This window comes from Euleptes europaea, chromosome 16 (assembly GCF_029931775.1).
Source record: "Euleptes europaea isolate rEulEur1 chromosome 16, rEulEur1.hap1, whole genome shotgun sequence".
Lineage (NCBI taxonomy): Eukaryota > Metazoa > Chordata > Lepidosauria > Squamata > Sphaerodactylidae > Euleptes > Euleptes europaea.
The window spans coordinates 44639408-44657530 of NC_079327.1; the positions used below are offsets into that span (position 1 = coordinate 44639408).

Below are 18123 nucleotides of genomic sequence, written 5' to 3' on the forward strand. Positions count from 1 at the left end.
CACCTTCCCTTCCCCTCCCTACAACAGACACCCTGTGAGGTAGGTGGGGCTGAGAGAGAATGACTTGCCCAAGGTCACCCAGCTGGCTTCGTGTGTAGGAGTGGGGAAACAAATCCAGTTCACGAGATTAGCCTCCGCCGCTCACGTGGAGGAGTGGGGAATCAAACCTGGTTCTCCAGATCAGACTCCACCGTTCCAAACCACCATTCTTAACCACTACACCACGCTGGCTCTCACTACACCACTCTGGAGATATTCATGCAATCCTGCACCTGTGGGCTGATATGGTAAAGTCCCAGGAAGTGCTGTATCTCATCATATTTTGGAATGTGTAGCTGAAGGGAAAGATGTGAGACATGAACATCTCTGATGTGCAATACATAGATAGTAAGTTAAAAGCCAAGTGAGAGAGGGAAATCTGGTGCTGGCATTACAATTAATGTCCAAGGAACACGCAAACTTTCCTGATGAACAGAACTATTATCCCAGAATCCTGCTGATCTCCCCCACAATACAAAAGAATAATATAGCAAAGAGTAACAGACAAACAAGGGAAAATATTGGAGCCCCAACTATTAATTAATTCTTGCCTATGATTAACTGGGTAGCAGATTTTTTCATAATGAAACTATTTTTAATTTAAGTACTTATAAATGATTCAGGTGCCTGGCCCTATCATATGAGAGGCATTCTCCTTTTTCACACTCAGGAGGGAAAGCCTTTTCAAAGATGACACTCCTACAGCACATGCATGTGCTATCTTTAAAAAAGAGAGAGAGAGAGGAAATTTCCTTTGGTCCTGAACAGCTATTATTGTTACTTGAAGGCAAATCTATACAGATTTACTCAATTGGTTAATCAATTAAACTCATGATTAAATCAGATGTTTAAAATTAGAGAACAATTCTAGATGGTACTGCTAAAAAAGGAATCAACCAACTCTAGATTTCTATCACAATAAGCCCTCAATATCTGGGTTGGATCCTTTGATGCCATTCCACTAAAGCTGGATAACTCCCTTCCACCAACTCTTCCTCCAACAGAAAAAGATTTTCTTCAACAAAGAAACAGTTATTTTCCATCAAAGGAAGCCTTTCTCCGTCAGATGAATATTAATCTCCATTGGATGAAGTCTTTCTCCCTTGAAAGAAGATTTAGCAGTCATAAAATCCAGCTTAACAGAAGGGAGACATGGGATTCAACCTACTGTTGACTGGACAATTCTACCAATTATTTTGTCAGATTGCACAGAGAAGCCATTGAAATTCATAAACATCAGCACAACTTTAACAGAAAAGAGGAGAGTTTAAGAATGAATAAGGCTTGGCTTCCTGTTCTGAAAACCTCCAGACTAACAAAGACAACATTCAACAATAGCCATGCAGATTAGCTTTGGATCACACACATTAACAGATCACTTCAGGATACAATGGTTCCATATTAACATACCATACCCTCATTAGCACATTATCTTGATACTTACAGGACAATGATTAGCACATTACTTTAGCAGGACAGTACTCAGCTCAAACCCAACCCCTTTCTGACTATATATTACTCTTCCTACACACTTGACACTGAGAGACACTGTCCTTCAGTGTTACTCCTCTGAAGATGCCTGCCACAGTTGCTGGCGAAATGTCAGGAAAGAAAATTCCAAGACCACGGTTACACAGCCCGGATAACCTACAAGAACCAATGAACTCTGACCGTGAAAGCCTTCGACAATATTTTCAACCTACTGTTGTTGAACCTTTACTGAATTATGTAAACCAAACAAAGTGGAACCTCCATATTCAGAGGATGTCTCTCTCTGAACTCCAAGTGCTGGGGACAATTTAACAAGGAAGGTCAGCTTTTTGCCTTGTTTATCAGCTTCCAAAGGCTGGCTTGCACTTAGCAATCTAGAATTTCTTTTCAGTTTTCTCTTCCTCTTATCATTTAACAAAAATGACCTCTCTCTTTTTGTTTTATACTCTTCGAACCTTCTTGACTGTATCAGCCAGCTACTCTGTCTTGCTACGTATGTGTTTATTCTGCAAATAAATAAAACTGAGTCTTTGACACAATCCCTCACCTCCAATATAATTACAATAAAAGCAGTAATTATTCTACTTGGCATCCCCCAAAAACTAAAATGCTAGTAAATGTTGGGTAGAACAAGCAAGTGTTTAGAATGAGCAATGACTGTGCTTTTTACATTTTATTTACAGTTTGGATCTTGACCTTGAGGGCCACTGATCCATAGCCAAAGACCCTCCCATGCCATATATGATGCACTATCAGCAATTTAGAGAAGATAGGCTCAAAGGTCTGCAATAGCACTTTTTCATAGCCAAAGACCCTCCCATGCCATATATGATGCACTATCAGCAATTTAGAGAAGATAGACTCAAAGGTCTGCAATAGCACTTTTTCAGCTTCATGATACACACTGTAAACCTGAGTCAGGACTTATATATCAGTAATATTAGCAGCCATATAAGTATATTGTCCTCCTCCAGATTCTTGGATGCAGAGATTTGCTAAGGATAAATAAAGGATGGAGGCCACGACTCCTTGATTACAATGCTGGCATCTAGAAAATGAAAGCCTTGCACATACACGTCTCCCAAAGGCTTGTTCATATGTCTACCTTCATTTTCATATCTCCCAGAAGTAGTTCATGGGGCAGGGCTGTGGCTCAGTGGTAGAGCTTCTGCTTGGCATGCCGAAGGTCCCAGGTTCAGTCCCCATTGGCATCTCCAGTTAAAGGGACTAGGCAAGTAGGTGATGTGAAAGACCTCTGCCTGAGACCCTGGAGAACCGCTGCCGGTCTGAGTAGACAATACTGACTTTGATGGCTCAATTCAATATAAGGCAGCTTCATGCGTTTATGATGTTCTTTATGTGCCTGCTGCAGTTATTACTTGATAATCTGAACGCATTGACCTGCTGGCAGCACTGGAGCTCACTGGATGACTTTTGACATGATAAAATCATCATGAGATGATTTTGGCTTTCAATTTTTTTCATTTCTTGTGAATGCCAGTGGGTGGATCCTGGCATATAGTACATTAGTGAAAGACTTGAGAACAGGTGGAGAGGCAACAAGTCTGTGTGCGCAGACCACACTGACATGGCCTCGCCCAACCCTCATAGTTCTCCCACTGAGTCCTACAGAAGATCTTTATAAAACTATTATCTGGGTGGCTGTAGAAGTGGATCAAAGCATGGCCCACCACATCCTTGAGAACAGCTCCATTCGTTTCTCCCACAGCAGTCTACGGAAGCCAGGCAGTGGATATTTTGCTAGTGGGAAAGATTTACCCCATTAAATTAAAATCTCACCAGGATTTTGTCATGTCACAAGCAACATGTGATTTGGTAATTAGGACCTGTGATGCATTTTAAAGGCAAGGTCTCGCCAGAGGCTCTTGACCTATGGCTCTTGGCCTGGAACACACAGTGGAGGCGTACAGTGACTGGAGGAAGGTTTGCCATTACTTTCGCCAGGTACGTAAGTGGTTACTGACATAGAACTACAACTGTTTAACTATGCTGGCATCAATACACCATGACTGGACCCTTGGTCTGTTGCCGCAGTTTCTGTACAGTCACTGGCATGTGGATTGTTGGGTGTCTGGGTAGTTTATTATTGTTTTTGGGGGCCATCTTCACTTATAGCAATTTGTCTGATAAATACAATATTTCAGTGCCGTCAGGAGCTGGTAGATATGGGAGTGGGATGTATCAAATAAGGCCAGTATACAATAAGGAAGCTCTCAGCCTATCTAACCTCTGTACCCTCCCAACTGTTGATGAGGCAAAAGGCCCTATTCACCTGTACACTGACACTATCTAATACCAGATCAGTAAGGCGCAAAGCTGTACAACTGTAATGAGATGTTACAGGAAGACAAAATTGACCAGGCTTGTGTTATAGAGACCTGGCTGGAAGAAAACAATGTGGTGTGTCTTTCCCAACTAGCACCACCTGGTTATGTAGTCCCCCATCAATAATGCACAGTTGACCAGGGGGGAAGAGAGGCCATTATTCTCCATGATCACTTCAACTTCCACAGACTTCCAGTGCACACCATCACTGGCATTGACCGCATGGTCACATTAGGGTAAGGATAGGGTTGCCAACCTCCGGGTAGTAGCAGGAGATCTCCTCCTATTACAACTGATCTCCAGCCGATAGAGATCAGTTCCCCTGGAGAAAATTGCCATTTTGGCAATTGGACTCTATGGTATAGAAATCCGTCCCCTCCTCAAATCCCACCCTCCTCAGGCTCCGCCCCAAAAACTTTCTGCCAGTGGTGAAGAGGGACCTGGCAACCCTAATAAGGATAGATTCGGCATTCTGCTTGTTTACCAGCCGCCCAAATTTTCCGGTGGGCACCTTGTCTGATTTGGCAGAGGTGGTCTCGGATGTAGTGCTGGAGACACCCAGACTCATCATTCTGGGAGATTTCAACATTCATGCTGAGGATACCTCACCAAGGCTGACCCAGAATTTTATAGTTTCTCTGCCTGCTTTGGGTCTCTCCCAAATCATGAGTAGCCCAACATATGAAAGAAACCAGCAGCAGAATGCCAAAGGTTTGTGAATTGCAGCTATATTGTCACTGCTTATCACCACAATCCAGGTCATACATAAACACAATAACAAACAATTTTTCTACTTATTCTAAATCACTATTTGGTGCCAAAGTCCTTATATTTTAGTGTCCAGACTTCCAAGTCAAAAAGGTTATTCTGAAGAAAAGATGCTGTGAAGTTCTTCTGGATTGGCCACTACTGCATTGTGACGGTATAGTTTTCCATGATCCTCAAAGGGGATCCTCAAAGGGTTAAGTAACCTGTACGAACCCTGAAACTATGCCCGTGCATCAGGCTACAGGGGTCTGGATAACTCCCTGTTTTGACCAAAGTCTTCCTCAGGGATTGTGGTGATAAGCAGTGACAATATAACTGCAATTCGCAAACCTTTGGGATTCTGCTGCTGGTTTTTTGTTTAAGCATACTTTACAGCAGGCTAACGTTTGTTATCTCCCCAACCTATGAAAGAGGCCATATCTTGGACCTAATCTTTTGCACTGGATCTTTGAGGGAAGGTTTCACCCTGAACCATGATCTGATCACTACCTACTCAAAACCAAGGCATCCACTCTCCTGGCTTTCTGTAAAATATGCAAAACTGAATAAATCAAGAGGGCTTTTCTATACAGGCAATAGGTAGGGAGATCAGTTCACCTGGAGAAAATGGACACTAAGGAAGGTGGACTCTATGCCATTATACTCCGGTAGAGTCCCTCCCCTCCCTAAACCCCACCCTCCTCAGGCTCCACCCCCAAAATCTCCAGGTATTTCCCAACCAGGAGCTGGTAACGCTAGCAATAGGGTAGCACTGTACAAAATGTTACTTGGATAAATTATTGGGGACTGTGGTCTGTACTACTGTGCATAGCTTGCTGTGGGTCCTATTGTATAATTTTGCATCATTTAATGTGCCATATAAAGACTTCCGCTTTGCCTCAGTTCTGTTTTATAGACTTCTGGTTGGTTCTGCAACCCAAACCCTATTTCACTGTTTATTGAATGTCCTATCTAATTGATTGTATTGATTTACTCTGCATAATCCTCCTTGAGTCCCAGTGAGAAAAGCAGACTATAAACAACAACAACATAAAAAATAAATCACCAAGCATCATTATCTCTGCTCACTCTAACAAATGACCTCAGAATAGGGGTTAATTTGAACATCCAGTTCACAGCTTTTTCATGTCATGATAATCTCATTAAAGTGACACTTTCCTCCCATTAAGGTTTACAGATTCTGCATGATGAAAAGAGGATAATACAAACAAGATAAAGACAATTTCAAATCATCAGACCACTCAGTTAAGCCAGCCTTTATGGACTTAGAACACCAGAAGAGACTGCTGGATCAGATCAATGCTCCATCCTGTTTTACACTTTGGCTTACCATCTGCCTGACAAGGTCCACAGCAAGAGATTCCCCTTACTGCTGCCTCCTGTTCCCATGAACTGGTATTCAGAGGTATACTGCCTCTGAACACAAAGTTCCATTTAGCCATCATGGCTAAAAGTCATAGGTGGAGCTATCCTCCATCAGTCTATTTCCCTTTTCCAGCCATCAAATGGCCAAAATACACGTTACATGGGACATGAGTTAGGTTACGAATGGCCAACCCAACTCTTAGTTACACGTTTAAAAATCTCTCCGTTACTCTGCCTGGCTCTAAATGCAGCAAAAGGGAAGGATGAATTACAGGCTTCACTCCGGTTCTCTTTTCACCAGTGGATACAGCCGGAGTGGGGTGGGTGGGTGTTCGGTTTGCCCCTTCCTTAGACTCCACATGTCCTTTACAGAATCATTTTGATGCCCTCCAATCCCCTCATCATTTTGGTTGCTCTTTTCTGCATTTTTCCCAGAGTTATGATATCCTTTTTGAGATGGAGTGAACTATGCAAAATATTCCAAATACGGCCACACCATAGATTCAAGGGCCTGCAGTAATGGCAGGTGCCTTCTTTCCTGTAAAACACCTGCTTACTGTACCAGCTTTAGATAATAAGAATTATAGATACATAGAGAGATGCAAAATCCCACATTACAATCATTATTTGGTGTTTGAACCGCACCTATCCTTTTTGTAAGTGGCAGGAAGCAGCAGATTATGCCTCTAATCTGAAATGATGTGATGCTTGAAAAACCCCTCAAGAAATCTTTCTATTGACATTTCAAACAACCAGACTGTGCTTGGTTGTACACTGGTATACACTTCTTTGCTAACAGCCAGAAGCAAAGCTGCTTGAAAAACTGTTAATGGTATAGTTCCACTCTTACCTTTCTATAATCAATTTGATTAGTGAGGGTGACTCTTATGGTTTTTATGGTTCGTTTTGCTTTGTAATGCCATACAGACACAAAACACAAAAACATAAGATACTCACCTCTTGCGTCGCTTGATTCCTGATACTAAAAGGGAAACAATTCCAACCAAAATGATGCAAAAAAGAACCCCAAATACTATCAGCCAGACTGGCACAGAGTGTCCAATTGGTGGCGCTAAAGTTGTTGGGATTTCCAAGAACTGCAGAGTGTTGTCATTTAGTAAGAAGGCACTGTTGATTCTGTTTCTATTCATTCTTAAAAGACAGAAAAATATGCATCATAATTATAATTGTAGCAGATCAGGAAGTTATTATTAAGCATCCGGAATGGGTAAAGAAGATATGTCTTTTGGACCAGCGAACATGGGAAAGGTAAAGACAATTGTCTTAATCCACTGCAATCATCCCCTACTTATTCCCCTGCTGAAAAAAACAGGGAATACATTCCATTCAATAGGGAGTTGAGAGGGGCTCACCACCATCCTATAATTCTTTGGAAGTGTAGGATCTCCAATACATACCTTCACATACACACAGTTGCCATCATCTTCAAAATGAAAATACTAAAAAGTATGCTTGAGCAGTAGAGTTGCCAATTTCCAGGTAGTCAGCAAACTAGAAACAGCACTTCACAAGCTAGACACAATGATTATAAAGTAGTGGTATTTAATAACATATCCACCACTGATAGTATATAGGCAAAAACATGTGTTGTTAATTATTGCCTTAAAAGTAACACCAAAGAGAGGACTATGCCTTGTTACAAACAAATAACAGTATTATAGGTAAGTCCATGAAAGGGGGTGCCAACCTCCCTTTCTTCCACAGATATGCTTCTTGAGAGTAGCAACGCAGAGAATGTTAATAACAGTCAGCGTTGGTCCCTGAAGAAGGCATTAATCGCTGAAACAGAAAGATCACCGGGCTTCTGTTGAGAACAACTGCACTACTGAATTGCTACTCTCAAGAAGCATATCTGTGGAAGAAAGGGAGGTTGGCACCCCCTTTCATGGACTTACCTATAATACTGTTATTTGTTTGTAACAAGGCATAGTCCTCTCTTTGGTGTTACTTTTAAGGCAATAATTAACAACACATGTTTTTGCCTATATACTATCAGTGGTGGATATGTTATTAAATACCACTACTTTATAATCATTGTGTCTAGCTTGTGAAGTGCTGTTTCTAGTTTGCTGAGTATCCTACAGCACGCTAACCTTTGTTTACCAAATTTCCAGGTAGTAGCTGAAGATCTCCCGCTATTACAACTGATCTCCAGCCGATAGAGATCAGTCCACCTGGAGACAATGGCTGCTTTGGCAATTGGACTCTATGGCATTGAAGTCCCTCCCCTCCACAAACCCCACCCTCCTCCGGCTCCGCCCCAAAAACCTCCCCTTGGTGGCAAAGAGGGACCTGGAAACCCTATTGAGAAGAATGTACATGAAGCTTAGAACTGAATAATCATGCCCTAGATAACAGTGCAGATTTCCTAAACAGGATAATCTATTTTAATTCTCAGAATCCCAAGCAACAGATTTCTACACATAATCGTTCTGTATTAAGTGAATACTGGCTGGTTAAATTGGCACAGTAATTCCTCTAGTAAAGTTAACCTGCTCAGGTGATTTTCTACATGAGTTTCTGCACCTCCCATGCAGTTTATAATCATAAAGCTGCATAACAGTCCTGGGTATGTAGAATACACTGTTTGCACTGCATACAGCACAGTAAAGAAAGAGAAAGATACGGAACGTGCTTTACATATCCAAATGTGATAAAAATGGTAGATGTAGAGAGGACAGGGTCTCATTTGCTTTAGATTCATTAGATAATAACTCCAAGTTAACAAAGGTGCTCGCACTTGCCATGTTCCTGTAGTCACAGCTGCATAATCTGAGTTTTGGAGGGCCCTAAACTGAGCTTATCCGAGGGCATGTGAAGGCCTGGTTATTGGTTCTTATCTGTACTTTAGCAGTAGGGTTTAAAATTCAGTTCTGGGCTTTTTTTACAATTACACATCATGTCAACAAGTGATGGACAATTCTTTGAATCTGTTTTCTGGTGTAGGAAGAGGTTTATCGTAAATCTGCTTATGCAAAGAGAATATTTCAAAGAACTGCCAAAAATAAAAAAGTGCATTCCACTATTCTTATCCAGGTCCAAGAAATTAATAATCAGCTTCTCCTACTAATGCAGCAAAGTTGGTTTTGAGTTCTCTGTAGAAAGCATTTTAATCTGCTCATGAGCTTAAAAATTAATCTTTCCCAAGGAATGCATGCTTATTCATTGTTGCATTCACTTGTATTCAACAAGAGGCCTGGTACCTCTAAAGCACTGGTTCCCAACCAGGGGTCCATGGACCCCCAGGGGTCCACGACAACTAAATTTAGGTCCGCGAAACAAAGTTATAAACCCATAATAAATTAATATTTTCAATTAAAAGTTCTATTATAAAATATATATTCAAATATTATTCTAAGTGTAATGTTTAACTAACAGTTATGATTAAAGTTTATTTTCAAATTCTCAGAATTTTTATTTTGAACCTTGGGGTCCCTGCACCGAACAAAAAAATCCTAGTGGTCCATGGTCAAAAAAAGGTTGGTAACCACTGCTCTAAAACATAACAGTATTTATTTTCTACTAGAATATTACAAACAAAACTAACAACAATGACAAACTTTGTTTATGGAAGTTTTTCTTAACACCCTTCTTATAGACTGTGGAGGCCTCAAAATTTATTTTTCATCTTTCCCCAATAAACAAATCTTCACTGTGCTGTGGGGTAAGTAGATTAGATGGCATTCTTACAATGATAGGAGTCACAGAAACATTTGCTTCTCATGATTAAAAAGGGTGATCAAGGGAAAGTCACAGTAAAAGACATGGCTGCAACAGCAGCAATGATAACCATGGGATTGCCCATCGTCTTCTCCCAGGCTGCAGCTAGCTGGGTTCAAGACCAGCCGCCCCTACTGTGCTGTAAGTGCTGATGGGATTCGGTTTGGTTGGCTCCAGTAAGTTAAAGGGCAAAACTGCTCCTCCATCCAGGCAGGAAGTCCACTATGGGAAAGCACACGGCTGCGGACTTACCGGGGCTGCCCGTTGCAGCTGCTCAGGTAGCGGCTCCGCCCTGAAACTGAGCTGTTTCCAGGTGAGCTGTTCTGGCCACTCTCACCCTCGCCATGTGGCCAGGGGTTTCCCTGCCCACCCATTCACCTTGCAGCCTATTGCTGCTTGAGGGGTGGGCCGCTGCGCATACAGGCGTTGGAAGGGGATGACGTATGGTTGCCAACCTCCAGGTGGTTGTAATCAAACAAACGGCTTACAAGTGCTTACAGGAGCATGGAATTCAAAATATGGCACCAAATGAATGTTTCCAATATAGGAAAGAGACAAAGCACCACTTGCAATTAGAATAATATAATGAGAATATTGAAAACAGGTACACTTCTAAAGAGCTCTACGTCTGGTTTCCGTTGCTATATGATATATTTATGAACATTATAGACAACGAACTGATATGAACTGAGCGTTTACGCCGGCATATTTTCACAACTGTGTTTGTTTTGGGACTTCACCCATTGTTGTATATTTGTTGCTTTAGAAGTGTACCTGTTTTCAATATTCTCATTATATTCTTCTAATTGCAAGTATTGCTTTGTCTCTTTCCTATATTGGAAACATTCATTTGGTGCCATATTTTGAATTCCAACCTCCAGGTGGTGGCAGGAGATCTCCTGCTATTACAACTGATTTCCAGCCGATAGAGATCAGTTCACCTGGAGAAGATGGCTGCTTTGGCAATTGGACTTTATGGCATTAAAGTCCCTCCCCTCCCCAAACCCCACCCTCTTCAGGGTCCACCCCAAAAACCTCCCCCTGGTGGCAAAGAAGGACCTGGCAACCCTAGGATGACACAGGCATTCCTGCATTGCCCCATCTCCTTCGCCTAGTTAAAGGTGCCTCGCCTGGCCGCTCGGCCTGTTTTGCCCAGCAAGATGGAGCTAGGCAGCGGCGGCGACAAAGAGGCTTCGGTGTTTTTCTTCCATGTGGCTTCTTGGAGCTTCTAGGATCGGGCAGCGCAAGCAGTGGCATCAGGTTCTTGGCAGCTGCAAGCAACGAGGGAGTGCGAGTAGCTTTTAATCACAGAGGGTCTGGAGATGGGGGAGAATCGGAAGGACGTTGGTAGGCTTACACGCAAGTAGTTTGTGAGCTTCTCAGCTGCTCCCTTTCCTCACAGCCTGGGAGTGCTAATTTAGAGCTTTGGTAATTGTAGCTTGGTACTGGGTTTGGCATTTGGGTTGCCTGTTAAGAGGGGCAGACCCCCCCGTCTCATTATAGGCTGAGTTCTCCCTGCTACCAACCCCACCTTCCTTCTTCCTCTCACTCTGTAATTGCGGGGAGAGCAAAGGGTGCATCAGCAATTGTTTTGGGCAGGGTTTCTTGTGTTGGTTTGCTGTGAGCTTGCGCAGCTAGAGTTTATTTGCTTGCAGTGAGCGACTTTAACTGGCTAACAGCTGTTAGCTCTGCTGCTCTCAATACCTTGGGTTGAATTGATTTACAGGGTTGTTTTCACTTGGCTCTGAGTATTGGATAGTTTTTCTGAACGCATTTGAGAATAACTGGCAAACAGCAATTAGCTCTGCTGCTCTCAGTACCTTGGAATTAATTATTTTGCCGGGTTATTGGTTTTTCCATTGCCTCTAATTGACTGATATTCTTCTGAGCACGTTTGTAATAACCAAAAAGAGAGAGAAAAAAAGAGAGGAAATAACAAGGGATTTTTGAGCAGGCATTTGGCAACAGCGCGGCTCTCCTTATTTAGATATTCCCTTGCTTTTCTGGTAGTGTGCTAGTTATACTAGCTATGCTGCGAACCCTTAAGGGCTTCCTGAGCTAGGTCCTGTACAAATAATGTTTTGGAAGGGATATCTCAAACCCCTAGTGCATCTAGCTGAAAGGGTCGAGAGGTTAGAGGCTTCACCAGCGGTGCCCTCCCCTGCTGCTAGGGTGCAAGGTGATGCTCCTTCTAACAGTGGTGCAGACAGGAACACCCAATCAGAAGTCCCTTTAGAGGCGATTCCAATCAGAAGGTGTGCTGGGAATATAACCAAGGCAGGTGCCAGCATGCCTGGTGCAAGTACGAGCATAACTGCAATAACTGTTTTGGCCCCATCCCATGTCATCCTGCCCCCACACCTGTGCCACCCAGCAGCTCTTTCAGGGTGGCTATCCCCTTAACAGGAAGGAGGGTGGACTGAGCACTGCCCCAGGCACCAACATCAGTTCCAGTAAATAACCCTCTTCCCACTTCCAATGGCCTTCCATTATGCCCAACCCCTATTTGTCTTGGACCACTGGGTAATCTGCTGAAACAGTATCCTGACCGGGCTGCCACCAAGTTCCTGTGGGAGGGGTTTTCGGTAGGTTTTAGGATCCCTTTCACTGGCCCTCACCTCCCGTTCAAGTTGGCCAATTTGCATTGAGCCCAGGAACTGCTGGACATAGCGGCAGCCAAGGTAGCAAAAGAGTGCGCAGCCAGGAGGGTGGCCAGCCCCTTTCAATACCCTCCATTACCTAACCTTAGGGTGTCCCCCTAGGCGTGGTCTCCAAAAAGACCCCTGGGGAGTACAGATGAATACATCATTTGTCTTACCAAAGGGGCTCCTCAGTCAATGATGCCATACCTCCTGAATTTTGCACAGTGCAGTATGCGTCATTCGACCACACAGCTGGCATAGTGAGGTTGTGCAGTGTGGGCACGCTCATGGCAAAATGTGACATTAAGTTAGCCTTCCAGCTACTGCCGGTAAATCCAATTGACCATTGCCTGCTGGGCTTCAAGCTCAACGGCCTTTGGTACGATAAGGTGATGCAGATGGTTTGTTCAGTTTCATGTGCTGCCTTTGAGGCTTTCAGCACCTTTCTGGAATGGGCTGTTAGGGCACACATATGGCCATCTAGATCCCTGCTGTTCTTTTGCAATACAGTGGGACATTTGGGGTTGGAAGAGGATGTCCCCTCCCCCCCCCCCAGACACCAGGCGACCCATCACATTTCTGATTTTCAAGGCACTCATTTGCCAGCTCTCAGCAATATGTCACTCTGAATTTGAAGCCATTTTGTTCAAGACCACATTTGTGCTGGCCTTCTACGGTGTATCCCGATGCAGCAAGCTGGTCCTGGCTTCCAGCCATGACAAATTGGCCATGCCCTGGAGGTCAAGGATGTTGTAGTTTGTGGTTCCACCCTAAGCATCATGGCTAGGAAATCCAAGATGGACCAGATGGGCTATGGCGTGACCATTGTTCTTTGGGCGGCCTCACCGGGCCAGCTGTGTCCAGTCTATACAGTAAGGGCGCATCTATGTACCCACCCTTCTGGCACCAGCCCCCTCCTGACTCACAAAGGCGACTACTTCCTCACAAGATTTCAATTCATGGCTGTTTTAAGGCCCAGCCTTACAGCTGTTGATTTACAACCTGGGGAATTTGGGACCTGTTCTTTTAGAATTGGGGTGGCCACCATGGGTGTGGTCTCCTCCCAAAAAACACCAGTTCTATTGGGCGTTGAAAGTCCTCTGCATTTAAGACTTATATTTGTCCTTTCCTTTCCTTTTATCCCTTAGAAGCTCCTTGATCAATTGATCTTGAGCAGCATATACTTATATTTGTAAGTAATTGGGTCTAGGCTTGTTCTGTCATGTTTTCTTTATCTTTTCTTCACAGGGGATGTGAGGTCGCTGTGGATTCTGGGGCACAGTATTGTACATTGGGCTGGCTGCTATGCCAAATCATCTGGCTGGGGGCCTGGAGCAACTGGGCCTGGAGCAACAGCTGCACGTGAGATGGATTGGTCACTGTGGCATGCTATGGGAATCCTTTTTTGCAACAGTGACGAAGAACGTCTCACTTTTCAACCACCCAGACACCATCGTGATCCAGTTTGGGGAAAACGATCTGCCGGGCCACAAAGGGATTGGCCTGTTGTTGGCAGCAACAGCAGACCTTACAGCACAGTAAAGAAAGAGAAAGATGGGTCTTGCCCTAGTCACTGTTGTACAGCCTGCCCTGCAGAGTTATTGGGACAGGTAAAAATAGAAGGTTTCAGAAACATAAACATAATCTTATGTTCCTTTCACATAGGGAGTTAACAAAGTGGCTCCATCAGGGAAAAACTGCAAGAAGATCCTAAATTTGATTCACTCGATGATCACCCAGTACCTGCAATCTTATTGCAGACAAGTGACCATCTGTACTGCAAAGGAAGGAGGATACAATTTGTTTTCATGACAGTGAACACTATCCACCTATACTAATGTCAGAGTACTGTGTGTTCCCATACTGATTCCTTAGTATTTAGCAAGTTACACAGGCACAATCAAACAGTTAGCATTTGGGATGGCCATGTAAAACTACATGCATCATTCTAGGGGCATCTTTCTAAGTGATTCACTGAAGCCAACATGACAAGCCAATTCAAAGTAATAAAGTTAGAATAGCATAATATAGGGAAGTTTATAAAAGGGAAACAAAATTCTGTATGCTCATCCAGTTAAAGCTTGTTTTTGTATATCCTAGGTTTTATGTAATGTGTTTATGTTTTGTTATTATGTATTGTATGTTTGTATTTTTATGGATATGAAATAAAAATATTATATAAAAGAACAGACATGGGGAGTATGGCTCAGACAATGGATAAAACTCAGCCAGTGTAGTGCAGTGGTTAGAATGTTGGACTAGGATCTGGGAGACCTAAGTTCAAGCCCCACCTTTGACACAGAAGGTAGCTAGGTTACCTTGGGCCAGTCACACACTGTCAACCTAATCTACCTTACATAGCTGTTGTATGGATAAAACAGAGAGCAGAACAATGTAAGTCTTTTTGGGTCCTCATTGGAGAAAAATAAGAGTATCAATGAAGTAAGTGAATGAATAAATAAATGGTAACTGGGAGAGCTAAATGTGCTGCTACAAGTTCTTTTGACAAAAGGTACAATAAAATGCTACTAAAAGGCAACAAATTTGGTTAGAACAAACTTTTGTAGAGGCAGCCATTACAATACCTTATAGCTGCTTCTACATCACTCCTCGGAATGGGTGTGGTATTGGTGGATGAATCAGTGATCACGAACCAAAATGATACCCGATCTGTTACATTGCAAAGCAAAACATTGGAGGTTCTGTGGATAAAGAAACAAAACAAAACAAGTATAATCAGCAAAGACCAGACATTGAATAGCAATTCAGGCATAAATGGTAAAAAGAGAAATAGCAGGGTTCATGTCTATTTTGGTGGAAGTCAAGCCCTATCATGTATTTGTGGGTTTATTATTTTAAAAACTTGTGCTCTGTATTCAAATTGTACGACACACATCAGACGTCTTCACCTTAAAGTCCAGGCTCCAGATTCTCAGAGCTTCTTTGTTATTCTTGTTTTATATGTTCTGGGTGAAGTTTGGCACTATGTGTGTGTATGTGTGTGTGTGCGCGTGTGTGTGTGAATGAACTAAAACCTGGTTCAGATTAGACCCTAACAAAGACAATGAAAAATCAACAACTTGTATTCTATCTAGATATCTCATCATTCTTCGTTAAAGCACAAGCTTTTCATTTATTTATTTATTGTATATGGTTTATTTTTCTTCTTGACGAGAGGTCTGTGCACTTGACTGGTGGCCCTGTGCACTGACAATGCAATCCTGGGAGTAAGCCACATTGAATAGATCCGAGTAGGACTGTAAGTAGACCTGCTTAGAATTGCATGGCGAATCTGTTCCCCAGTGCTTCAACTGCTTTCTCTCATGAAAGACAAGACTGGCAAATGGGAGCAACCAACTGTGAAGAGACTAAGTGGAAATTCTGATAAAGACTCCATTGCTGTTCTTGGGTGGTAGGATCTACTGCATGCATCTTGGCTCACGCAGGCCAAAATGTAGGAAGTGGAGCCAGATTTTTTAATCATCCACTGGGTGAGGATCAACAGACCTTGCTAAGTTAGAAGATGGCTCCTGTTACAACTCATTGCCAAGCAGGATATATCATGGTGACATTCTGCTCTGTTCCACAGTGACATCTTCTGGCTGATCAACAGCACAGGATAATGGGGATGTGCAGCTTGAAAAAATAAGTATTTTTGGATCCAGATAATAGGGAACGTAAAAATTTCCAGGTTCCAAATAATGATTTTGTATTTGGATATGGGTGTTTTTTTTTCAGGGAGGGAGATTCTGATATTATCTATCTCCATTATTACCTATGAGGAATATTTCCAGAGGACTGGAGGGACTATTTTTTGAGCAAAATGCACCAAAATTGCTGTGGTGTTGCTGGTGGCTGCTCTCTGGCCCCCTGAACAAGGTGACCCCAGCCATCCTCCATTGTTTGCTTGGGGGAGGGTTTCCATGCTTTCTCCAGGGCAAAGAATACCCACAGACACAAAGCACCTCCTGGTCAAAAGCCTCTCAAGTCAGACAGAACCAATAAATCCAAAGAACCACTGCAGATCCAAGGAATCACAGCAGAACAATGTGGCAAGCCTAACACAACAAATGTACCACCCAAGAATCCAATCCAATGTCAAACCAGAGAATCATCCAATCCAAACTGAATAGGACCACTGTTGCAAGCTCAACAATTGTAAAATCAGAGAACCTAAACCAATGTACAAACCAAAAATCACAACAAAAAGCAAACCTTACACGAAGCAACTCATTAAAAGAATACAATATTGTAAGACCAACAAAACCCAATTAAAAAGGCCAGAATCAAATCCAAACCAACATGACAAGCCAATGACAAGGCCTGGGAAGACAGAGACAGACTGGAAAAATAAAGAAAAAACCAGTCATGGAATCTTAAAAATGACGGCCCAGATATTTCCAGTTATTTCTGAATATGTCCAGATTTTGGGGGAATAATTTCCCAGTATCCCAAAAAATCCAAGATACCATCCAGAGACCTGACTATATCCAAAAAATACTAATAAGGTTTTTTCAGATATATATTCAGATTGAATATATCAGAATGCACAGTCTTACAGTATAATTTTTTCCTGTGTTTTAATCAAGTGATTAAATCTAAATACATTACCAAAAACTACAGATTTTGATGACCATTTATATGGCACATCTAGGCCATTTGTGCAGGGCTGTTTCCCTCGAGGTCACCCTCGCTGACTGCTCCGGTGCCTCATTTTTATTACGCATGCCTTTCCCGACCGTCAGAGATCACCTCGCTCTCTTCACGCGTTTCAGTGTGTTTTGCCTGCGTTTTATGGATTTTCGCTAAAACAGCATCTGGAAAACATGGGCAAAATGCTCTCAAACGCGCAGGGAGAGCGAGGTGACCTCTGACGGTCGGGAAAGGCATGCATAATCAAAACGAAGCACCAGAGCAGTCGGTGGGGTGACCACGAGGGAAACAGCCCTGCATAAAGGGCCTATGCATGCCATATAAACGGTAATCAAAATCTGTATGCTGTCCTTAATGCTAAATCTACTTCCATGAAGTATATGGGAGGAGGTGTGGAAGGGAAGAGCCTCTGCTTTACATACAGAAGGTCCTGTGTTTGATCCTCAGCATCACCACTTAAAAAGACCAGGCAGTAGGTGATGTGAAAGACCTCTACCTGAGATCCTGGAGAGCCGCTGCCGGTCTGAGTAGACGATACTGACCTTGATGGACCGATGGACCGATAACAGTATAAGGCAGCTTCATGTGTTATCCCCTTGATATCAGTGAGATGTGGGTACAGAATTGTATATTGGATCAGGACAATCTTCTACAGAAATTATTACAACAGGCACAATAAAAGAAAATAGGGCGTTAATATGTCATTTAATGATGTAGTCTTTGAACTCCATTTTAATTTATTTGCCAGTTTTACGTGTGTGTTTTTCCCCCAACAAATCTTGAAAGCAACATACAAGCAATAAAGAAAGTTACAACGACACCTGAAAAAAGATATTCGAGTGAATTAATTTACAATTTAATATTTGTGGTATCAGTGCCATACTAAGCAGTTATCCTCTTCTAAATCCTTTGACGTCACTGCAGATCATTCAAATTACTAATAATTTGGTCACAGTGTTCACCAGTGTGGCTTCAGTACATCGATTATGAAAGAACAAATGCATAACAGCACAAACAGAATGGACTATCTCGGTATGTTAGAAAAGAATCTTCAATATGAAATATCCATCCCAAATCA

General features: G+C 42.6%; 1 protein-coding gene across 1 annotated transcript in view; it reads right to left on the bottom strand.

Annotated features, from left to right (window-relative positions):
- CLTRN (collectrin, amino acid transport regulator) overlaps positions 1-18123 on the bottom strand; it is a 42855-nt gene that overhangs the window by 909 nt on the left and 23823 nt on the right. Inside the window, exons 5-6 of the mRNA XM_056861797.1 lie at positions 14978-15094; positions 6967-7161 (exon numbers count right to left, since the gene is read on the bottom strand). Coding sequence (XP_056717775.1) covers positions 6967-7161; positions 14978-15094 — 312 coding nt within the window. The remainder of the gene's footprint in view (positions 1-6966; positions 7162-14977; positions 15095-18123) is intronic.